We start from the raw sequence: 26,051 nt of genomic DNA on the forward strand, positions 1-26,051 counted from the left end.
CTTCGCAGGTGCTCGCTTCTCCTTTGACCTTCTCCACCAAGTTTTGATGCAGCACAAAGGTCCTCACCGGAGGTCAGCAGATGCTAGTGCCATATTTCTTATACAGCCTACAGAACTGTGAACGAAGACGACTTCTTTTCTGTATAAATTACACAGCCTCAAGTATTCCTTTATAGCAACACAAAACGGACTAAGACAAATACCTACCTATCTTCTACCTGCTGTGGTTTCCCCTCCTAGCCACGTCCTTGGGACAGGATGCTGCTTTCTATACCCGCATCAGACACTGTCCACGGGAATGTGCAATGGCAAATTCACAAATATGGGGCATTTTCCCTCCAGTTTGTACTGTTTACCTGATTTACTGGTGGCCTCAAAACCTTTTGATTCAAGCTCAAAGAGGAGGTCAAAATGAACACAAAAGGGAAACATAAAAGGAGCTGATTCTTAGAAGTTTTTTTAAAAAAATAAATTTTACTGTGTATATTTGAGTTTTACAACGTGATGTTATGGGATACATATAGACAGTAAAATGGTTACTACAGTGAAGCAGACCAACAAATCCATCATCTCAGGGTTACTGTGTATGTGTGTGACAAAAGCAGCTAAAATTTACTTATTTAACAAAAATCCCTAATACAATACAATTTTAATAACTTTAGTCCTCATGTTGTACATTAGATCTCTCATTTGTCCAACATATCTGTTTTTAAATCCTTTGATCTACATCTCCCCAATTCCTCTCCCTACCTGCAACCCATGGAAACTGCTGCTTTATTCTCTGTGTATTAATATTTGAGATCTTTTTTAAAATATTTCATATAAGTGAGATTATGTAATATTTCTCTGTGGCTTATGTCACTTAGCATAACATCCTTTAGGTCTGTCCATGCTGTGGCAAATGGCAAGATCTTCTTTCTTAAGGCTAATACGCCATTGTATACATATACCACATGGTCCTTATTCCTCCCTTGATAGACTTTTTTTTTTTTTTTTTGAGATGAAGTCTCACTCTGTTGCCCAGGCTGGAGCACAGTAGTGTGATCTCAGCTTACTGCAACCTCATCCTCCCGGGTTCAAGCAATTCTCCTGCCTCAGCCTCTAGAGTAGCTGGGACTGCAGGCTTGCAGCCACCACACTCAGCTAATTTTTATATGTTTAGTAGAGATGAGGTTTCACCATGTTGGCTGGGCTGGTCTCAAACTCCTGACCTCAAGTGATCCGCCCGCTTCAGCCTCCAGAAATGCTGGGATTACAGGCGTGAGCCACCGCACCTGGCCAACTCCTCCCTTGGTAGACATTTGTGTCCACATCTCTGCTATTGTGAATAATGCTGCAGCAGACAATGGAGGGCAGACATCTTTACAAGGTACTGATTTCATCTCCTTTTGGTATATTCCCAGAAGAGGAATTACTGGGTCATACGGAAGTCCTATTTTTAACTTCTTTAGGAACCTTCATCCTGTTTTCCATAACGGCTATACCAAAATACATCCCCACCAACAGTGAACTAGGGTTCCCATAGTTGGTGGTTACAAATGGCAGCACAGGGAAGTCTTTCTACAGACTTAACAGAAGTCTCTTGCGAGTGGCAGAAGAAACAGGAAGTCAAAATGAACAGACTTCCTCTACACCTGGGGTTTTTCAAACTTCCTTCCAGGGAGCCCTAAAGTCCCCCAGATGCTTCAGGGCTTTGACAGTGGACAAAGAAATGATAAGCAGGTGAGGTTCTAGATCACCCCTGCATTAACTGAAGTATTTGCCATTAAAAGTAATGGCAAAAACCGCAATTCCTTTTGCACCTACCTAATTCCTCCATTTCTGTGATTTATATGTATGAGGTTTACCAGAGATTTTGTCAGAAAGTCTACTGCATTTGCAGAACCCATGAAAATTAAAATAAATTAAACATGTCTCTCTTAGAAGAAGTTTAAAATCCTTTGCTTTAAGCCAATCTCAGAAAACATTCCCTAACGAAATAACCTAACAAGAAACCTCGAGGGTATGGCACTCTCAGAATATTTACAACGTAAGCTAATATTGTCATCTGAGATTAAAGACTGGGACAGGCAGCCACTCCACCAACCATATCAAGAACAGACCTACCTAGCCCATAGGACAGAAAATGGAAGACAACTGAGTTATGGACCATTTCCCTACTTTCTTTCCCTCTGGAAAGTTAGATCCTTAGAGCTACAATCTGAAACCCCAAAGAGCACAGATCTGGTCTCCTTTCCCCGCTATTCCTTAAGTGTTAGACACATCCATTCACTCGAACAACTCTCTCCAGCACTGTCTGAACAACCACTACTTGCAGGGCATGAGCCAAGGGATAAGGAGCCCCTGCCATCATGCAGCTCAAGACAGACAGATGTACAAACAAATAATTATAAATACAGGCCATGCATGAGCTGTGGCAGAAGCACAGACACGCTCTCCCAGGGACACAGGAAGGAAACAGCCTGTTCATGAGTCATCCACCAACCGACCACATGTACATCATTTCACTTATAGAAAGAAGTTTTAAAAACATACTCACTTCATAGGTATTTATAGTATTTATAGTATGCTGAAATTAGCAAAGCTCTGGGAAACACAGAGGCACATCAGAAAGGTTCCAACCCTCAAGACGCTTAAAGTCTAGTAGGAAGATAAGACACTTTGCAAACACAACCATGCTTTACACGTGACAAGTCTTATCATTGAAACATCTCCCAAAATAATGTTCTCCATGTTGCCTCCCTGGTGCCATAGAAGATAAACTTCCTTTCCACAAAGCTCCAGTGTGGAATTCTGAGGGCCCTCCTTCCTAAGGCCAATCCAAATTATAGCCATTCTCTCTCTCTCTCTCTCTCCTCTCATTGGCCCAACTCTCTTCACCTCACCTCTCCTCTCCTTTCCCTCTCCCTCCTTCCTTCTCCACCAGTATCTAGTCATGACTTGCATTCATTGATTCATTAAGTCAGTATTTACTGAGTACCTGTTATGTGTGAAATATGAGGTTAGAAGCCACAACGGACATAAAAATGAAATAAATGAAAGGTGAAATCATGTATTAAGAATAACCACCACAGTAAGATGCACTCTTTAACTCATTCACTCCTCACCTAAGCTTTGGAGGAAAATAGGTATTACTTTATGGATGAGGAAACTGGTATCCGAAATTATGTGACTTGTCCAGACCATCAGATTCATTTCTAGGGTACAAAAATTTAAAGCAACCATCCCAGGTTTCATTATTGAATGAATTCACAAAGCTGAAATTAACACAGGTGCCCTCATACATTCAACTTCCTACTTAAAAGTACTTCTTGAAAGGCTAATTGGCATCTCAAACTCAATTTGGCCAAACCAGAATTCTTAGTTTTTTCTCAAAAAACTTCATTCCTTTTTCAACCTTCCATTAAACGGTAGCACCAACATCCAACTGCTCAACCTAAAAACCCAAGAGTCATCCTCAGTTCATGCCTCATCACCCGCTAGAAAGGCTATTAGGATAAAGATAGACAATACCAAGTGTGGCAAGTATATACAGAAGCGAATCCTCATATGCTGCCGGTGGGAATATAAAATGGTAAACAGTTTAGCAGTTTCTTAAAAAGTTACACTGATCACAGGAACCAGTCATTTCCACTCCAAAATCTAACCATGAGAAATGAAAATGTGTTCACAAAAAGACCTGTACCTTCATAGAAGAATTATTCATCATACCTCAAAACTGGAAACAATCTGAATGCCCAGCAGCACGGTCTATTGCCACTAAGGAATAAAATGAAACAATTACTAGTAAGTGCAACAACATGGAAGAACCACAGGAACATTATGCTAGGTAGAAAAGTCCAGATAGAAAAGACTGCATGTTGGATGATTCCTTTTCTATGAAGTTTCTTTTTAAAAAGAGAACTATAGAGACAGAAAGCAGATCAATTGTTAGCTGGAGGCAGGAGCGCAGACTGACTGCAAAGAGGCAGGAGAGAACTTGTGGGGGTGATGGCAGTGTTCTAAAACTGAACAGCATTGATGGTTTCACAAGTGTACAAACTTGTTAAAAAGAAACTCCACTACTTTAGAAGAGGTGAATTTTGTGGTACATAAATGATACCTCAATATGGACACAGAACAGAAAATATTAACATAGCATCCAAGGTACTGTATCGGGCCTTCAATGGGATATTGAGATAACTAAAATACTGCCCCACCTAAAAAAGCTTCCACTCATCTTCCAGTTACAGAAACAGGACAGATCCATGGAAATTATTAGATATCACGTGCCAAGAAATGACTGCCAAACACATACAATAGCACAAGAAAGTTTGGAGGAAGAAGGGGGGCCTGGAGGCAGGCACCGGGGAGGCCTTACAGATGATGTTCATCTCAGAGCCGTGAGGATGAGTGGAAATCAGAAACAAGGAACAGAGTGGATATTCTCAAGAAAAAGCCCAAAGGCAGGAATGCTCAGGGTGTGGCAGTGATCAGTGGCTGTCTGTCTAAAACAGAGGCCCACAGAGGACAGAAAGAGCCCCAGGCCAGCTAAGAGCCGCCAGAGGCCCGAAGCATCCACTCCTCACAGATTTTCCTCAAACTTCAGGCCTTTGAACATTGTGTTCATGATTTTTGCCATATTTAAAACTACAGTACAATTAATTTATGATTTACCTGATATGTTTTAAACTCACTTCTTTTTACCTAGATTTTTAAAGGAAATTTTATATTAAATATAAAGGGGAACCAGCATCATTTGCAAAAATAAATTTTTTTAAATAAAAGAATGTTACTGAATTCGCAAAGCCTATAGCTATCTCTAAACTTGAGACCTACTTCTATTAAAAAAGATAGCAAGTATTGAAGATTAAAAACATTCTAAAATTCTAAAACAGCAAATTCTAAAAGGATAGGGCAATAAACGTAATAACTAATTTTATTTAGCACTTACTATAGCCACACACTGTTCTAAACACTTCTCCTTTTGTGTCATTTAATCTTCACAGTAATAATACCTATCTCATCAGGCTATCATCAACCCCATTTTTCAGCCTAGGAAAAATTAAGGCACAGAGATCTTAACTAGCTTGACCAAGGTCATGCAACTTGCTCAAGGTCATAGAGTAACAAATTTCAGGGTTGGGACTAAACCCAGGTAGTCTGTCTCCAGTTCGTATACCTACCCACTACAATTGAGCCAATCCTCATGTGAAATAATATTTAGGAAGGTTTACATGGTTAAGATCTATTTGATGAACTAAAAGAAGAGACCAGAAGACTATTGCAATGATCTAGGCATCAGATCCCATGAGCCAGTGGAGCCGGGCAGGGGTCACTGCTGTTAGCTGCAGGCAGCAGAGGGCTGCAGAGCAGGAGCTGGGCCCCTGCCCAGGGCTCTGGCCAGAAGGCAAACCTTAAAGAACGAGGCTAAGGCCCAGGTCAGAAATGCAAAACCTACTGTGAAAGAGAAGAGCTAGAACACCACCATCCTTAGGCGGCCAGAAGTCAGAACTTGGAAGTGTGGACAAGTCACAGGGAGAAGTCGGAGGGTGCTCCATATCCAGCATCCAGAGTAGCAGGGTCGCTGAAATGCCAGGCCCTGCCTCGACTCCCAATGGCACCCAACAGCCTCTTACGATGTGACACTGCCCAAGTCCTTGCACATTTCACTTCCAAACGTAATATTGATACGAAGACTTCAATTTTATTTGTAAATGGATTTCAGGTCTTTCAAGAGCACAAAATTTAGCTGTACCTTGGCCTAAATCCCCTCTTTGAAATTCAAAGTAATCACTTAGGACTGGGATCTAATTCTCAGAGAAAGTATTTTAAAATTAAAATTAAGCAATACATTTAAATGCTATTTCCAAGCTCTGACAGGTCTGAAACATCGTGAATACAGACACCATTAATTCACAGACATCAAAATTGTGTTATTACCTTAAATCTTCAAAAATCATTGTTTGGGGAAAAAACAGGATAGCAGATGAAACTGTCAGAATAAGAAGAAAAGAAAACCTCTTTGAAGAAAATTTCCTTTGCATAGTTTAAAAGACTCAAAAACTCAAAAACAACTGATTTGGAACTGCCCAATTTGATACTTAACTCAGGTTTTGTTAAATAAGCAGAAAAATTAGACATTGTAGGTTTCTGATTCACCCCGGGAAAAAAATGTGATTTCTTATTTCCCCGGAGAAAAGCTTTAAGTGCATCAATAGATTTCTCTGGATATCAAATATTTCTCCATCATTGTGAGTAAATTGTATTTGGATCAAAATCAGATGGATTAAATTTCTCTTGAGATACCCAAGAGATTTCTAAGATACAGGGAAATGTCACATATCTAAAAACAGTATTTTATCCTAATACCTCCATGGAAATGTGTCTCAATTAGAATATTAGCCAGAAAACAAATCTAAAGTGAGTTTTAGATTTGACTAATTCAAAGTAACTTGTTAAAACTACATTGTCATTTGCTGATGTTAAGATCAAATTCATAATCTTTTGGGCCCTTTAAAAATCTCTGGAAATATGGCTTTATATTTTTAACACAGAAAAAGAAACATCTGAATGAGGGATAAGTTGGATGGGAGTCACAATTTAAATGTTATGTATGCAACAAAGAACGTAAGTATGGTTACGTGCTTCCAAATTCTTGATAAATGCACCCCCAGTCAGTGCCATCAGCTTGGAGGCTTAATTATTCTCATCTGTGTTATTTTTGGCTTCCTGACTAGACTACAAACTCCTTAAGAGCTGAGATTATTAACTTTTCTAATCATCCATTAGCACCGTGCTGAGCACATCTAGTCGTTCGGTAAATATTGATTGAATTCCTACTCTGTTCACGGCACTTTGGTCGGTGCTCCAGGGATAAGGTGATAGAGTGAACACAGTCCCCTTCACAGGAGAAGCGGGTGGAATAAAACACAGCCGTGTGATGGGCAAAGGGGGTCACAGCACGCCGGAATGGAGACCACAGAGAGGGATCCTTCAAGCCCCGCCACCACCTCCTCTTGCCTATTTGGTTCGACATGCGGTTCAAGCTCCAAGGTAACACAATTTAATCCCAGGGTCAGTGTTTATAAAGTCCCATCTTTGCTTGAGAAAACAACTTGGTGAGATTTGGCAGTAAAAGACGAGACCCTTAGCGCACGGATGTTAGTGAGAACCCACGCCAAATAGAAGTGCTCCATCTGTTTTGTGGGAGAAAAGATGACATACATTCTCCTAGGAGGGCGAAAGGAGGGCTGGGAAGGAAGGTGGGCAGCTTCGCCCTCAAGCAAGGAGAAGCTGTGAATGAGGCCATCTTGGCAGGAGTAACCAGGGTTAGAGGCCCCCCAGACCCCCTTCCGCGGTGTGTGTGGTGTGGCCCCTCCCCCATCACTCCTTCCGGTCTTCAGGAAAATCTAGGACATTCTCACCTGTGTTATGGGTCAGGTTTTGTTGGGTTTGCTTTGTTTTGTTTGGCTTTTTGGTTTTTTTAGCAGCAGGGTTTCGTACCATCACCCAGGCTGGAATGCAGTGGCACCATCACAGCTCACTCAGTCTTGACCTCCTGTGCTCAAGCAATCTTCCTGCCTCAGCCTCCTAAGTAGCTGGGACTACAGGTGCACACCACCACATCCAGGAAATTTTTTAAATATATTTTTGTACAGTTGGGGGTCTCACTTTGTTGTCCAGTCTAGTCTCAAACTCTGGGCTTCAAGCAATCCTCTTGCCTTGGCCCTCACAGTGCTGGGGTGCAGGCATCAGCCACCAAAGCCATGGGTGAGGTTTTGATAGAAAATTAGACAGGAGTCAGCAGAGGGGGTAGAGTTCAGTGGTAGAACATCTGACTGCAGATCAAGAGGTCCCCAGTTCAAATCCCGGTACCCCCTCAATTTCCTTTATGTTGGCCAGGTGCAGTGGCTCACACTTATAATCCCAGCTCCCAGCACTTTGGGAGGCCGAGGCAGGCAGATCACCTGAGGTCAGAGTTCGAGACCAGCCTGGCCAATATGGTGAAACCCCATCTCTACTAAAAATACAAAGATTTGTCAGGAGTGGTGGTGGGTGCCTGTAAGCCCACCTACTCGGGAGACCAAGACAGGAGAACTGCTTGAACCCGGGAGGCGGAGATTACAGTGAGCCAAGATCACGCCCACTGCACTCCAGCGTGGGTGACAGAGTAAGACTCCATCTCAAAATAAATAAATAAATAAATAAATAAATAAATAAATAAATAAATAAAAATAAAGGAGTCAATTCAGTGTGAAAAGGAGAGCGCATCTGGGGATGCCCGAACCTTGAGGCAGAAGTAATCGTGAGAACACAAACCCCCCTAGTCACACACACACTCCAGAATTTAGAGAAATGTTAAGGAGAGCTTCACGTTCCCATGGCAAGGAACTAGGGACTAAGCCAAGGAGCAGGAGGCCCAAATGCCAAGTGGGTTATGGAAGTCAGCTACAGGATGCCAGGTTTAGACCACCAAAGGAGCACCAGCAGCCTCAGAGCAGGCCCCTCCACATGGAATCATCCACTGCCCTGTCTGCCTAGTTCTTATATGACGCCTCCTGATCAACCCCTTCCTGCTGTTGCTGTGGACAGCCCTCCAACTGAACCTTGTGTGCAGCCCAGACAGGCCTGCTACCCCTTGCTGTGCTGGCTTAGCCTCTGGCCTTGCCCTGCCCCACCTCCATTTTAATCCATATTGTGACATCCTGCCCAGGCATCTCCCCAGCACCCAACCTCAGCCTGTTTCCCATTTGCTACTTCTCTGTCAAGACAGTTTATCGGGACTATGCCTTGCTCAACAGCCTTCAGCAGTACGGAAGACACTGCACGTGGTAATTAGGAAAGACTAGTCTTTAGGAAGAAAAGCTGTAAATAAATTTCACACTGAAGATGAAGCTGCCAGGGCCAGGCACAGTGGCTCACACCTATAATCCCAGCACTTTGGGAGGCCGAGGCAGGAGGATGGCTTGAGTTCAAGAGCACAAGACTAGCCTGGGCAGCATAGCAAGACCTCATCTCTACTAGAAATTAAAAAAAAAAAAAAATTAGCTAGGCATGGTAATGCAAGCCCGCAGTCCCAGCCACTCGGGAGGCTGAGGTGGGAGGATTGCTTGAGCCAAGGAGTTCAAGGCTGCAGTAAGCTGGGATTGCACGACTGCACTCCAGCCTCCACTCCAGAGTGAGAACTTCTCTAAAAACACAACAAAAAAAAAAAAAAGAGACAGATGCAGGCTGGCACAGAACTGACAGTTCACAAAGCACAAGGCCCGTGTGCAGTCCATGTGCAAAGAACCTCGGCTCCTGGAGGAAATCACAGCATGGTTCTGCTTCCAAACTGCCTGGGTTTCAACTATACTTTCAAATATTCAGAGAAAACAGGGTTGGTCTCTGTAAGAAATTTCAGGGGAAAAAAAAAAAAAAAAGACTTAAAAAAAAAATCTGCAAGAAGCCATCCCATTGACATGAAACAGTAATAAGGGGGGTAAAGTTAGTTCCGAGGCAGGGACATGGATTCATAATTGCCAGAGTAACTTCCCCTAGACTGAGAAGAAGAATGTCATAACTGTATGAGCAACCAGGCTGCCAGGCCTCCATCTTCTTTCTCTGCCTTTGCCTCAAGGGGAAAAACAGAAAAAGAGGGGGGAAGCAGCAATCGAGACCATGCAAGAAAGATGTGTGGCTTAGAGTTCCAATCCATCAGCTTCTGAGGAAAGGAGATTAATTCTGACAGGAAGAGAGAAAGTGCTAGGCATAACACAAGAAAGCACTTAAAATCACCACAGGTCAGGAGGAAAGAAGAGCCTCCAGGAACTTTGCTTTCAAGCACTTTTCATAAGTAAGTGAATTTGTGACCAGAGGAGTTAGGTAAATTGCTCAAAGCTGCACAGCAAATTAATAGCAAGCCAAAACCCAGAATTCCTGAGCCCACTCTCAGTGATCCTTCTGTGGGGCCACAGGGGCTTCTCACCTTGGCTCTGATGAAAGAACAAGCCCAGCTGAGGGGGAAACACTTTGTGGCTCATGGGCATGGCTGGATAGCCAAGAGCCCTGTGATGCTTAGCACCCAAGCACCAAATATGAACGACTAGGAAAGGTTTTCCTTAAATTGTGCAGGGAGGGACACTGCCGGGAAGGAAGGAGATCCAAAGCTTCATGATGTGACACTTAAGAACAGTCAGGTTTCATAAGGGAGCTATTCATTTCTACCAGGTGCTCATGTTATGGCTGCTAGTGAGAAAGGTGGTAAGCTGTGATGTTCCTGTAATTAAAGAGCTTTATTTTTCTAGAACAAACATGGTCGAATGTGGTGGCTCACACCTGTAAGCCCAGCACTTTGGGAGGCCTAGGCAGGCAGACTGCTTGAGCCCATGAGTTTGAGACAAGCCTGGGCAACATTGCGAGACCCTGTCTCTACAAAAAATACTTAGCCAGGCATGGTGGCACATGCCTGTTAGTCCCAGCTACTTGGGAGGCTGAGATGGGAGGATCACCTAAGCCCAGGAGGTTGAGGCTACAGTGAGCCAAGATTGTGCCACTGCACTCCAGCCTGGGCCACAGAGTGAGACCCTGCCTAAAAAAAATTTTTTTAAGTACCAGATCATACGCCGAGCCAGGTGCTATCTCTCACCTGGTTCTTGAAACCTGCGAGCCTGGGGGCAACGCTAAACTCTGCAGGATGGGGAAGCAGTCCCCAAAACCTCACAGGTAGGATCCTGCCAGTGGCAGAGTCTCAGGACACAGCAGTGAACATTGGAACACAAACGTCCAGCATGCCTGCGGCCCTAGCACAGCTTCTAAGCGTGGCTCGTGTGAAAAGCTAGCAAGGGACCACTGGCTCCAAATGTGATCCTCATTTACTTTCCATTCGAGACAAACCTTGTTAAGGATAAGAAGACATCTACGTTCAATCACTTGCAGGTGAAAAAATTCCAACTTGGAGTGGCTTCAGGAAAGAGAGGTAAAGAGAAACAGGGAGATGGACTGGTTGTTTTTGGTCAAAGAATCCAAGGCAATGCTGAAGAGTGAAGCCACGGGAAGGGCAGGGGCGTGGCGAGAGCTCAGGAGCCTGGAGGCAGCGGGACCAGCTACCATTTCTGCCTCCTCCCATGGGCCCCAACCTCTCCTGCTGGAAGCAGATCTTGTCCAGGGTGCAGCACCATGGCGGCTGCCAGCCCTAGAGCTTCACAGTTTACAGCTCCCATTCTCTGGAAAACAGGCACACAAGCTGCAGGAAGGAGACGCTGTCCAGACAGGGTCAGATGACCCATCCCAGGGGTCACTGGTGCCTGAGGGCAGAGTCTCAGTGGCCAGTCCAGCACCACAGGAGCCATGTGAAGGGGGCTGGGCCAAGGGTCCCCAGTGAGCCTACAGGACCCACCTCCATCACACCAGGCTCCACCTATGAATGTGAACATACGCCCACACCAACCGTCCACACACACCTCTCACATTTCAGCTTCCATCCTGGGCTCCACCGTGGGTATTACACTGGATAGCAAACCGGCTAAGGAGGGAAGGAGGAGGAGGGTAAGGAGGAGGAAGAAAGGGGAAAGAAAGAGCAGAAAAGGAAATTTCAAAACTGTAGAGACATCTTTATAGTACTCACCTCTCCCCATCCAAAACACCCGTTACTGTGTACTTACTGGAAAACAGCGACTACATTTTCCCAATTTGGCTTTATAGCAGTTCTAAATCAAACTTTTATTTTGTGTGTTTAATTTCCTATGCTACTGCTCTCCACAGAATTTGGTTGGGCTTAAATCCCAAAACCTTCAAGGAATTAAGCACAGAAGTGAAAATATTAGTGAATACTGTCACTAATATTAGGGTGAATAAGATGCTGTGAGAGACATCTTGACACATAAATACTGTAGCAACAACGCAGAGAATTATAGAGGGCTAACACACGGCCCGGGATGAGTCAGTTGGACCAATGGACACCACGAGTCTCCTAAATGGACAATAAGTCGCCAGGTCCAGATTCCATGCAGCACTGAGGGCCTCCAGAACAGGACAGTAAAAAACTCATTAACAGATGAGTTGTCAGAAGCCTCAGAAAGCAAGCGAAGGAGGGAGGTAGTGGGGGAGGCTGAGAAGAGAAAGAGCAGAAAAATAACTATGAATTTAAAAAACAAAAGGGGTCCAATCCTGGTGGCTCATGGCTGTAATCCCAACACTCAGGGAGACTGAGGAGGGAGGATCACTTGACCTCAGCAGTTGAAGACCAGCCTGGGCAACATAGGGAGACCCTGTCTCTCCAAAAAAAAAAAAAAAAAAAAAAAAAAAAAAGGAGACAGGTTGTCAAAAAGAATTCGTGTATAAAATGACAAACAGTAGTACAAAATTTAGATTTTCTTCAACATCTTCCCCTATCTTCCCCCCTTTAGAATACACACATTTTTGAGTCTCTCCCACCTTTAAAAACCCTACCCCTTTTGAACTTGCTACCTTATTTCCAGCCAAGCTGTTGAAAGAGAAGCCAGGATCTGTAGGTCTCCACACTTCCCACCTGGCCATGGTGCCTGGCTCCTGCCCTCCCTGTCTTCGCCCATCACTGCTGGCAAAAGCTTTTGGTTGCCAAATGCAATGACTGTGGCCGACCAGCCATTTCTTCCTGATGTTCTCATTTCTCTTGGTTTCCTGAGTACTCTTTGCTTTTCTAACTCCTTTTTCCACATGAACCTGGAGGCTCCTTGTCCTCTGTTCTTTTTTTAAGTTCTGACATACATGTACAGAATGTGCAGGTGTATTACATAGGTGCAGCAAACCATGGCACACATTTACCCATCAACGCATCACCTACGGATTAAGCCCAGCAGGCATTAGCTTTTCTTTTTCTACTGTTCTCCCTCCCCCTACCCGGCCCCAGTGTATGCTCTTCCCCCACCCGCCATCGTCTGCTCTTAAATGTTGAGATCCCACAACACTCATCCCTGCACTCCCTTCTCCTGATGCTACCCACTCTGTCGGAGCTGGGTGGAGACACTTGCGGAAAGGCAGGAGACTAGGAAAGTAGAATCCAGAGCTGGGAGGCACTCCAAAGCCAGCCACCACTGTGTGTAAGGGAACCTCCCAGCCTCTGTTTGACTCTTTCTTCTGCCAAAAGGGAGCTCACTGCCCTGCAAAGCAATTCCCTTGTGATAAACTAGACTGGGGCAATCAGGAACAACACTGCCTGCAGGAAGCAATGGGAATGGAAGCTGCATAAATGCATACCCATGTTGACCATCAAGAGTCATTTTGAGAGAATCTTTTCCCAAGAGGTTACAGGACTATGGGTTTAAGTAATAATCAACCTTCCTGCTTCACAGGTGGACCCAGAGGCCAGTCCTCCGAAAAGGAAGGTTGGAGCTCAGGTGGAGCTAAAGGCCGTGTGCGCCTACAGCTTAGCTGCCTGCCATACACCGCAGCTCTTGCAGGAAGTGTGGTGATGTCACATAGCCATCAGTCACTCTTACAAAACAGGGCAACAGCATGACAGTACACTGTCCCCTAAGTGTCCCTACTGGACCCATCACACTGCAAAACAAACATTCTGTGCATCTGGCAGGAGCCAGGTACCATTCTAGGCTCTTTCCCTATTATCTCATCTATTCCCAGAAATAGCCACTGTCTGTTTTACAAATGGGAAAACTGAGGCAAATTTATCCAAGGTCACACAGCCAGTAAGCACATGACGTGCAGCTCCAACTCACAGTCCAAACGTGAAGTCCCTGAGCTTTCCACCAAGCCAACATGTCCTTCACTAGAGAACACATTTCTGAATGTGCCTATTTATACTGAGGTGGCAGACATCGAAGTACGGTCATGAAAGGTCCTGTGGAGAGGTAATAAGCAAGCGTTCATTTCCCAGCACCACACTCCACGGCATAAATGAGTTTCCATATCTTGGTATTAGCAAAAGGGAGGAAAGTGGTACCCTTGGGAGAAAAATATGAATGATGCTAACAGAATGCAGCAAAACCAATAAATCCAGAGACTAATATTGCTCTGGGATCTCCGAAGCAGTTATGCCGGGACTGAGAACCACCTTACGAGAGTTCTTCGTGGAATCTGTTAGATCATAAAATCATCTCTTGATGCTAGAACATAAAACAATGTCTTTTTTATGTAAACACAACCTTGGGGAAACTGAAGATAACTGTGGATCTCTCTAGGATATTTTCTTCTGTCATACTGGGAGCCATTTCCTTCACTCACCAATATTTTTACATATTTGTAGAAAGACTTCTCTTCCATAAATATTGAACATGAATCGTAATGCAGAAGCTAAAAACTCAGATCTCTTCTAATAACTGCTTGGAAAGTCAGCCATTGGACACGCACACACACAATCATAACAAAATTTCTGAAGATGAATGGTTTGTGCTAGAAGGTAAAAACATAGCTTCCATTTATTGAGATTCATTAATATTAATACTTATTGGCCTGAATTATACTAAAAGAGTTTTATTGAACACACAGCTTCCAAATACAATACCACAGAGTATAAGCTCAATCATTCTTTAGTTCATTTAACTAACGGTTATCATGTAACAGACATGTGTAGGTGTGGGAGGGATCCACATAAGTAAATAAGCTCTCATTAGATTTGCAATGCCATTATAGAGAAAAGAGAAATACATTAATCACTATCATAAACTTAAACAATAAAAAGACAATATATGAAGTCTTCAAATAATATGACTGCATACCAAATGAGTAGTAAAGAAAATACATGCTAGCAATTCCTAAGCAAGGAGGGTCAAATGGGTTGGCTGGTCAGGGACAGACCGCCTGAGCGTCTGGTTATCAGGACCACTCAGACACCCTGGGGCTCTGAGAAGCACTCCTTCATGCTGATGCACATATCTCAGGGTGCAAGGAATGCTGAATGGTAAGCCAGACACCCCAGGGACCAGCAGAAGTCCCTGCAGAAGGCTCACTGGTAGATGAGGTGGCTCTTTATAAACTGTCTCCCCGAAAGAGGTAAGGCAACGGAGTTCTCAGCAATGCAATGCTTTCTCGGGGGCTCTGTGGCAGCCGGCTATTCCATTCTGCAAACTCTTACGCGGTTTTCTTTTCATCTGCTAACGACACTGCATTCAAAATTTTTTACTTCAGGTCTCATTTTCCCCAGCTGGAAAGCTATGAATTCCCTCAAAGTATTTCATTTTCATGACTCTTCTCTTTTGGGTACAACTGTTAAAATATCAGATCTTTTCAGCAGGCCAAAGAATAATCTGTAGCCTCATCTGAACAATGCTTTTTAATTTTGCACATAACTTTTGACCTACGCAAAGTATAAAATATCTAATGGCAAACTAATTTTTTTAAATCAAAGGTAAAACATGAAAACTTTTTAAAGGAAAATTCAACACTAATATTACTTTCCAATGGTAACATCTTTGAAAGAATTCATTTTATAAACATGCTCTGGGAAGACATCCGATGCTCCTAAATTTTATACTTTAATGTAATTATAATATAATCATCTAAATATAGTCACCACATTTCTTCCAGTTTCATTACTACTAGCCTTTGCTGTATTATGATGCAAATGTAATACACTTGTTCAACAAGTTAGTGAATCAGAAATATACCCTGCTGAGAAACACTACAGCACTTCCATGAAAGGATACAAAATTCCTACAGAAATACAAGTAACCATACCTTTTTGTTTTTTTTAAACATTGGGCAATAGTCTATGTCCCCTTTCATAAGAGGCCCAGCTTACAGAAGAGGTACCAGCTAACCCAGAGGACACGCAGGCCTCTGGTGAAGGAAAAAATCAAGCATTTGGCATCATGAGTCAAAGTCGTTGAGTATCTCACTGAACGGCGAGAGCATTTTGATAGGATATCCAGGAGAGAGCAGCTGGAATCTGAGAACTCTGATCATGCCAGCAGCTTCCATAACCAGGCTAGGAGTTCAGAAAACACAGGAGGGAAAATGACTATCACCAAGCACCAAAGGGATTCTACCTCCACCTCCCCAAGGAGAGACACTGAAATGAAAGCACAAAACAGTCCCAAAGCCCTAGTTCCAGCTCCAACTCTAAGAGCAATCTAAGCTGAAACAGCCCCAGGGGGTGGCAGAGAAGTGGAAGAAGCCAACTTTAGCCTTGAAAGTCCCAAGATGTTTTAGACAAGGCTGCAAGAAAAACAGAAAACATCCTGTGTCTCAGTCCGTCAGGCTGCTGTAACAATTTACCATAACCTGGCAGCTTATCAACAATAGAAACTTCTCACAGCACTGGAGACTGGAAGTCCAAGATCAAAGCGCTGGCAGTTTCGGTGTCCGGTGAGAGCCCAAATTCTGGTTCACGGACAGTGCCTTCTCACAGTGTCCTCACACGGCCGAAGAGACTAGCTAGTTCTCTGGGGTCTCTTTTATAAGGGCACTAATCCCATTCATGCAGGTTCCACCCTCATGACTATTCACTTCCCAAAGCCCCCACTTCCTAATCCCATCACCTGGCAGGTGAGGATTCTAACGTGAATTCAGTAGGGGCACATATGCATTCAGACCACAGCAACCTGGGAGGAAGGAGCTCAGAGCAGGAGCCAGCCTCAGGGTGGAAGTGGAGATCTGGAACACTGAGGCCAGCAGCAAATCACAGAAAGTGTCCACCACTGAAGAGTGTCATTGGATAGGTCAGAGTCGCTGCTGTTCCCTAAGCAGTGAGAGAATGAAATTCAAATTTTAGGTAGATGTTGATAATGCTCTGAACAGCTCAGGCAGGGGAGAGTGAAGACAGATCAGAGACCAATGAAGGAAAGAAGTCATCGGGACTCATGGGAGGAAGGATAACTCAAATGCAGAGGTAAGGCTCAAAGATGACCCTGACTGCAGCTTCTGGGATTTGAGAGGAGAGCAGTGCCATTGAGAGAGGTTGGGAAATTAAAATATCCAGTCAATCTTTTGGAAGCAAATGGTAAGTCTGGTTTTAGATCTGAGTTCAGGGTTACAGCATCTCAAAAGTATTTGGAAACAGAAAGGCAGAACTTTCCCAAGGTGAAATGTAGATTTCAGACAAGGGTGGTTACAAGCAAGAGAAGAAAGCAAAGCCATGGCCAGACTCTTACCCTCCTGACTTCTTACCTCTTTTAGCTTAAAATGTGGTAAGGAGACAGACACCAGTGGAAATAGTGGAATTGCTACCTTATAACAACTCAGGGCCTCATTAGAAATCTGACTTGGCTAACACGATCCACTCCTATCACATACATTTTCATTTGGCTGCAGAAATTCCATCCAGCAAATAAAGTTTTCTGATGTGATAGGAAAAACCAATAACATAACCACAAATGGCAGGCCTGAGCTCCCAAACCCGGATGCTTCCTGTATCCTTCAATGCACTGTACTCCTCCCCATTACTCAAATACTTATGGCCTTACCGATTACGTGCCATAATACACAACATGCGTGTGTCTGTTGGCATGATACTGCTCAGAGGAACCCTGGCCTCCCAAAGAACTCAACAGGTTATATGCTACAGTCTTCCAACAAGTATTTATCATCAGCTTACTGTGTTCCAGGCACAAAGAATAAGTCAATTCCTGCCCTCAGTTCACTATGTAGTGCTACACATATCAATGAATATTGTGATGCTCTCAAACTTGGAGTTTATGATGTGAGAAAGATAAGAGCAGCCTGTAGAAGATCTACAACTTCCATTCATCATGCACTAACACCCTGAAAGCATCCCTTGCAGAATTCAGTCTTCCATACATCCCCAGAGGGTTGGTGATGTCAGCGAGCACAGGAGGGCAGGGCCAGTCAGCTGCTGCTGCTGCATGGGAAGGGGCCTGGCCATCTGCCAAGGAGTAAGGGGTGATCAATGGCAGGCAGGCTGCTGGGACCCATGCAGGAGCCACACCAAGCTTAGCAAAGAGGCCTCCACTCTGGTCCTCGCTGAGGGCCTGATGGCCACTCACACTCACGAGACCCATGCCCCAGGCTGATGTCTCCTCACCTAACCAGCCTCCCACTCCTTGGGTCAGCTGTCCTCCTCTCCTCCCCCCGCCACCCAAGGCAGGGGCTCACAGGGACTCCTGAGCCTGAGGGTCGCAGGCCAAGGCCCCACGTGGACTGCACTGAGCTTGATGACCTTTTCTCCACCACTGCTGCAGATGCCTAACAAGTCTCCACTCAGAGATCTAAAGATGAGAGGTTCCCCACCCTTCATCCTGGCCAAAGTCACAAAAATAACTCGGGGAAAAGTTCAGAGAAATCAGCAAAAATCCATCACCACTACTGAAAGAACTCAGAACATGCCCCATGGACCATGGTGGCAGCTCTGTTAACTTCTCTGTATCATCGTGGTCACACAAAAAGACCACATTTCTGGTCTTTGTTCTCAGGCATTAACCATATTCTTCCCAAAGTCCATAAACCACTATTGACTGCCTGGTGTGGGCAGCACTCTTGGGGAAGTGCTGTGAGATTACCACGTGGGGAGGTGAGACAGATTGTGCAAGTTCTGTGCAATAAAACATCTAATTAGCAATGCAAGATGCCATAGAAAGGATTCATAAAGTAGTACATAGCTATTTGTCCAGTAGATAAGAAAGGGATCACTTAAGTTGGAGAGAAAAGGGATGGATTTCTGGGAGAAATGGAATTAGGGCAGGGAAAATTTCAAGGATGCTTCCTTGATGATAAGGATATATGGACAACACAGGTCTTTCCTAAGCAGGCCTTTAATAGACATTTAATGAATAAGTAAAAAGATCCGAGTGTGCAATCCACACTATGGGTATGGTCGTGTGAGCAATACAGAGGCAGAACAGTAAAACACATTAGGCAGGAGATGGGGTTCTATGGGGACACAGTGGAGAAAAAGACTGGGAAAGTAGGTAAGGATCACATTGTGGGAGGTACTGAATACCCTCATCCCAGGGACTTCAGGGAAACACAAAACGTTCTGGAACAGGTTGTAAAATCAAAGAGCTCTGGGCAGGATGCAAAGAGGGAAAATAACAGTTCTGTATCCTACAATTCAGAAATTAATCACACATTGGGGAAAACTTCTCTAAAAGGAAAACTGTTTTCTATCATTTTCTTTTAAAAATCAATGTACATCACTCACAATAAAAGAAATACACATAATGCTTTCTACATAATAGTGGAAGGAATTTGTCCCCAAAGATCTGTTCTTTGTATAAATGATGCCACCACAATTGATGTTTCAATATAAATGAATATTTATGAAATGTAAAATGACTTGGATTAACTTATTCCGATTTCACTCTCTAAATTTAGATTTTTAAATCACGCCAAAATGTAGATTTTGATTACAAAAGCAAGTTGGAGAAAAAAGATGTACTTGACAAGAAAAAGAGAGCAAAATTGGGGGAAAAAAAAAAAACTTGAAATAAGTATGACAAAAGATGACAGAAAGGTGGTCAATTAGACTAAAAACAGCAAGACAGATCATCTTCCAAGTGGAGTTATTTAATTCACAAATGCAGTCACATTACAAGAAGCAAGTTACAAAAGAAGCATTAAGTAAAAAGTCTATGCTTCCATCGATTCTCATCTCATTACACAGTCCCCTCCCCAACTATTAATTTCTTAGCTATCCTTTCAAAGTTTCTCTATACATATTATTTTCCCTTCTGTTCACAGAAAAATTAGAATACTCTATATATACACACTGTTAAGACCTTGCTTTTTTCACTTAATGCTACATCTTGGCAATCCCTCCATACCCATTCATACAGATGTTCCACATTCTTTTTTACAGCTGCGTATCCATTGTGACAATGAACCATAATTTATTTAACTAGCCACTATTGATAGGCATCTGGGTTGTTTCCAGTCCTGTGCTACTGCAAACAAAGCTGCAGTGAATAACCTGGTACAGTCATCATTTGGCATGCATGGAAGTTACGTTCAGAGGATAAATTCCCAGAAATTGAATTCCTGGGTCAAAAGGTATATGCATTTAAATTTCATAGGTACAACCAAACTGCCTTCCATAAGAGTTGAGCCAATTTATACTCTTGCCAGCAATGTATAAGAGTGTCTTTTTCCTTAAAAATTTACCAACACAGTGTATCGTCAAAGTTCTGGATTTTTCCCAATCTGAAAAATGAAAATGATATTTGCATTCTCATTATAAGTGAAGCTGAGCATCTTTTTATATGCTTAAGAGTCAACTGTACTTTTCTGTAAACGGTCTGTTCATAACCTGATGTCTATCTTTCTAATGGATGTTGGTGTTTTTATTTCTAGAAGCTTCTTATATAACTAAAAAGATTGGTCCTTCATCTATGATATGAATTGCAACTATTTACCATAGCTTGTCTTTTGGCTTTGCTTATGGTGATTTTTGCCATGCAGAAGATTTTACTGTGATATGATCTAATTTATCAGTCTTTTACGTTTTCTGATTTTCAAGTCATGGTTAGGTCATGGCTTTCCTCACACCCGGATTATAAAAACATTCTATTCTCATACTTTGTTTCATTTTTTACAATTATCTAAATGGAAAAAGAGTATAGGAGTTAAGGCCAGAAACTCTATAGCCAAACTGATAGGTTCATACCCCAGCTCCACTACTTATTAGCAATGTACGTTGTTTAAACTGCCTAACATCTATGGGTCTCAGTTTCCACATCTATCAGTGGTGATAACAGTTACTACTTCTTTGGGTTACTGTGAGGATTAAATGTATTAGTAAATTACTACAGTGCCTGGTATATAAGACACTTAACAAGTGTGAGCTATTATGTATCTGGAATTTATTCCATCAAACATTAAAATTTATCCCGTCTTACAGTGTAGAGAGCCAACCTTTTTTTCCATATGGCTACCCAGTTGTCCCAACATCATTTATTGAATATTTCCTTTTCCCCACTGACTTGAGATACCACCTTTATCAAATGCTACATTCCCTTATGTATTTAAGAACTTCTGATCTTTTTTCCTTTTTTGTACTTCTCGAATTGCTTTGTCTGACCACATTGGCTGTACCTACAATGTAAAATAATAACCAATCACTCAAAGTAGGCCAGTTCATGTTATAATCCAATTTAGGTAGCCTGGGAGACATAAAACAATAAAAAGTTTAAAGGTTTGAATCGTACCTTCTTACAAAGTATAAATCAACGACTAGATCACACTTAATAAAAAGGTGGACGTTTCCTTAATACAAAAAAGGTATGATTTATTTTTAAAGGTGGGATTAAAACTAAGATAACACCAAAAAATTTGCTAACAGTGCACACCTGGTAAAAGGTACTAGGCTGTGCTCACTCCTCGTCTTGGTCTGAACAACAGTGGAAATCTCAATATTTCTTCATTAAGCCTAAAGTGGGCTTTTGGGTTGAAATAGATGCGTTATCATGTTAAGGAAATAGCAATTTATTCCTACTCTGGAATTATCTGCTCTTTAAATATTCAGTAGGTACTCTTGGTGAAACTGGACATAATGCTTTGGGAGGAGGTAACTCTTTAATAGCTTTATTTCTTCTATAAAAATCAACTTGCTTAAATTTTCTACCTGTTCTCGGGTCAATCAGGATTAATTATATTTTCCTAAAAATTATCACTTTCATCAAAGTTTTAAAATTTATTTTCAAAGAGTTCAGGTAGTCTCCTATTATTCTTCCAATTATCTGTTTTTACGATCTCCTCAAGTCTTATTTTGTATATTTGTACTTTCTTATTTTTCTTGAGAAAAATAGTTTATAAATGTTATTGGTGTAGTCCAATTTTTTTTCAAAGAGCCATCTTTTGGATTAATACATTGTTCTACTGTTTTTTTCTATTTAAAGTTCTTAAAAAAGGATACCTTCTGTTGGTGCGCTACATCTGTTTTTAACATCTATTAGTGCCCAAAAAAGCACTGTACCAAAAAAACACAATGAACACTAAGAATGTAAACGAAAGAAAGCCAAGATAGAATCGAACTTGTCAAAGTTATTTTAAACGACAGCTCCAAATCCCAAACACCTGATCCCACTGATACTCTATAAGGTAAGATTCATTCCCAAACACAGATTAGCAATGTTTCCAATATGCAAAAACAAGTTCTACATAAAAGTTGGGCTTTGTGTTAGTCCATTCTCACACTGTCATAAAGAACTATCTGAGACAGGGTTACTTATAAAGAAAAGAGGTTTAATTGGCTCACAGTTTCACAGGCTGTACAGAAAGCATGGCCAGGGAGGCCTCAGGAAACTTACAATCATGGCAGAAGGGGAAGCTGGCGCTTCTTCACACAAGGCAGCAGGAGAAAGAGAGAGAGTGCAAAGGGGGAAGCTACACACTTTTAAATAATCAGATCTCGTGAGCACTCATTCACTTTCACGAGAACAGCAAGGGGAAAGTCCACTCCCCATGTTTCAATCACCTCCCACCAGGCCCCTCCTCCAACACGTGGGAATTATAACTCGAAATGAGATTTAGGTGAGGACACAGAATCAAGCCATATTGGACTTTTACAATAATTATAATAATTCACCAGAAATAAGATCAGTTCTGACTGCAAGGAACCCACATCTTAACAAAATGGAAGGCACTCTGAGGTTTTAATTACGAGCCTTCTACCTGCAGCCTATTTTGAACGATATAATACCAATACAGTTCAACAAGAATGAATTCCCCTTGTCCCTCAGTCCCAAGTTCTCAGAGTATTGCTTGGTGGTCAAGCACTGAAGCAGAATGAGACCATCTCCACATATAGGGGCAGACACATTGCTGTGTGCCCTACCAGCCAGCCAGCGCTGCCCAGACGCCCCCTAACCTGAACAGAGAAGGCTGCAAATGAGGCGGTCCAGGGCAGGTTCAGTTTTCACCACTCACCCAAGTAGGCCTGTTCATGTTTTGATCCATTTTAGGGAGCCTGGGATAAATTAGACATTGAAAAAGTTTGCAGGTTTGACTCCTTCTCGCAAGATGGAAAACTTGGCCACAGTTTGTAAAAGGGTGGAATTGTCCTTAACAATATAAAAATGGTAGGATGAATGCTAAGATGCTAATCCTTAACACCACAAGTATTTGGTAATGGTACACACCTGATACTAGGCTGATCTAAAGGCACTAAAGAAACAGGCCTTCTGAAGTCAAAAGGTGATGCTTTTGTCACGCAACTTTTGAGAGTCAGGGTACAAATAACAACAGACATAGATGGAGGCAATGTGGACAAGGGAGGAGTTGTTAAACAGGATGCAAGTTGCAGTGGAGGTGAATTCGGAACAATACTAAATCCTTAAGTTTCAAGTTTACAGCCACTGAAACCCACTGAAGAGATAACACTGCCCATTTCTGGAGCCAGTCAGGGCTTTCAGCAACCTGTCAAGGCTCAGGAGTGGAGACTGGAACGTCCACAATCTAAATTTCAAACACTTTTTGTGGAAAAAGTTACAACAGATGAACAATAAGGACATATGCACTGTAGGCTTGGCCCTACACCAAAAAAAAAAAAAAAAGTTTGCTGGCCCAGATACAGAGATGTGTCGGTGTACCAAAAACACTCACAGCTCTATGAAGACAGCGGAGCCTGGAAAGGAACCAGGTCCTGAGGTTTTGCAGTTAAAAGTTATGATGGGGATATGAAAAAAATTGTTGCCTCATTTCTGAAATGTTTGCTAATCTTTTACCAAAAATGTCATTTACATATTGGGAAACTGATTGGGAAGGCTTTGCTTAAGATAAAGTCAAAGTAAATTTTGGTCCATCTTGACCTTGAACCAGTTTGGAAATCTGAAAAAGAGTTTTTTGATTATTTGGTTTTTTTGTTGTATGGGAGGCATAGCAAAGATACGGTAGTGTGTGAACGGCAAGTATAGCACAAGCTGAGGAAGTTTCACATTTGAAAAGTATTGCCTTTAAACATGCACTTATAAATACCTGCCCGTAAAAGAATGAAAAATTTTTAAGATACATTTATAAGGTTTAGATAATCTGGTTATATTTTATATATATATAAGTATAGATGTTTACTAATCTAGATTTGTTTCAAAACCCAATCTCTACATTTGAATCAAAAATAAACTTTTACTGCTGAGTCGGAGGTGAAATGATGGGGAAACCAGGAAACAGAAACTGCTAATTCGATTAATAAGCCAGTCACACAATTTCTAAACTGCCTCTAATCCAAAAAACCTCTACCTTTTCTAATCTCATACCGATTATTCTACGAGATGACAAACTCTCAATATGACCTCCTCCTATCCTCAACAATTCTTGAAGGAAAAGAAAAAGAAACTTCCTAGGAAGTGTTTTAAAGGCTGAATTTCTCTGGCATTGAGCCACGTGTAGAAGATTAAACATCACTTAATCCTCCAACAGCTCTAAGGCAGTGGTTTACAAGCTTCAGGGTACATTAGAATCACCTGGAGCGCTTGTTTTAGCGCTTGTTGGGCTCCACCCCCAGGGTCTCCAATTCAGTAATGGGGCAAGGCCACCCCAGGTGATGCTGCTGCTGCTGCTGCAGCAGGTGCAGGCACTTTGAGAAGCGCTGCACTAAGGTAATACTAAAGTGTGGCTCTCGTACTGGGAAATTTCTGCTGTCTAAAGCAGAAATTGAAAGATTTTGATAACTTTTATAGCAATTTACCATTACATGGCAACGAAGCACGTGAACATTTTTCTAGTATTTCCCTCTTATTGTATTTTCCCAAAGTACTGGTGTGAGAACGACTAGAAAGTTTTCCAAGTTTGAGAAGTATCGCTTTAAGCCGACCCAGCACACGGCAGCTCCTGGCCCCTGGCGACAGCCCGGCCAACCTAGGGCCCGAGGGGGCACTAGGGATGACTCTTGCAGCCCGAACACTGGCCTAAGACGCAGCTTCACACTTAAGGTTTTCATCGTCTCCTCTCATTCCGGCGTTTCCCGGGACAACACTCGCACCAGCCCCGCTGCAAGTGCCCTGGGTCCCGGCGGCCGGCGCAGAGGAGACAAGAAAGGAGGATGCCGGCACAGCACCGCGGACGCCCGCGAGCAAAGGCAGACCCCAGCGGCACATTTCCTGCCCAAAACTTGGGGCCGCCACGGTATGCACTTCGGGTAAGTGAGACCGACGCACTAGGCTCCTTCAAAGTGCCCAGTTTAGCTCCAGACGATGAGAAGCCAAACAAAGACAAAGGGGCGTCACTAGACCTCAGCGTCGCCCCGACCACGGCCGGGGCCCTTCGCGCCTGCGCAGACCCCCACCCGGCGACCCGCCAGAGGCCAGCCCGCGGCTTCCTTCCGGGCAACGGAGGGCGCGCTGCCGCCGGGCACAGGCGCGCATGCGCAGCATCGCCGCCCGTGCCCTCCGTGTGGCCCGTGCTTACCCGCTACAGGGGTCTGTTCCTTCCGGCCCGGCAAGGCCTCCTGGGGGCTGACGATGTTCGAGGCCGAGTTGCCCATCCTTGGGACGGGAAAGAGACTGTGGAGGAGGAGGAGCTGGCGAGCCCTCCGGGTGGCCGAGAGCATGGGAGGGCGCCAGCCAAGAGGCAGTCGCCCGGGTCGGCCCTACCGGCGGCTGAGCCGCCGCCGGAACGGCAGAGAGTGGGGTCCGCGGCCGGAACCGGGGGGCGGCAGGGGCGCGGGCGGGCGCGGGGCGCTGCTGGCGGAGTTGGCGGCCGCCCGTAATCGAGGTTGCCCAAGGCCGGGACCGTACAGGATGTCACCGGGGGCGTGTTCCTTCCCCGGACGGGGGTGTGGCCCGGCGAGTTCCAGAGGTTCTGCTCTCGGGACGAAGTTCTCGGGCAGAGAACTAGTGCACGCCTGTCGCACCAAGTACGTGAAGCGGTAGAGGCCAAAAAACAGCGCCGAGCCCTTGGGGATGGGGTTTGATTTTAAAGTTCCTGCCCTGTCGCCCCGACCTCGCAGTTCAGCAGTGCCCAGTAAGACAGAAGAGGATCTGCCTTGCAGCCAGCTAGACTGTCCGTTTTTATTGGAGACATTGTCATGACGGTCATCAGAAGGGTTCCTATTCGTCCAAAGTGAAAACTAAGCACAGTTCTCAAAGTGCGCGGAATAGGGAAGATGAATTCAATATTAAGTTATGTATTTACAAATATATTTAAGCCCATTTTGCAGGGGCCGAAATGCGGTAGCAAGGCACCAACAGCACCATTAAGGCAGTGTA

At 43.5% G+C, this 26,051-nt stretch overlaps 1 protein-coding gene across 3 annotated transcripts in view; it reads right to left on the reverse strand.

The window, feature by feature from the left end:
* MSRA (methionine sulfoxide reductase A) overlaps positions 1 to 25,684 on the reverse strand; it is a 365,945-nt gene extending 340,261 nt beyond the window's left edge. For all 3 annotated transcript variants that reach the window (XM_010353452.2, XM_030937674.1, XM_030937673.1), the window contains exon 1: positions 25,252 to 25,684. In XM_010353452.2, coding sequence (XP_010351754.2) covers positions 25,252 to 25,393 — 142 coding nt within the window. In that variant the 5' untranslated portion in view covers positions 25,394 to 25,684. The remainder of the gene's footprint in view (positions 1 to 25,251) is intronic.
* Between the last annotated feature and the right edge of the window lie 367 nt (positions 25,685 to 26,051).

This window comes from Rhinopithecus roxellana, chromosome 9 (genome assembly GCF_007565055.1).
Source record: "Rhinopithecus roxellana isolate Shanxi Qingling chromosome 9, ASM756505v1, whole genome shotgun sequence".
Lineage (NCBI taxonomy): Eukaryota > Metazoa > Chordata > Mammalia > Primates > Cercopithecidae > Rhinopithecus > Rhinopithecus roxellana.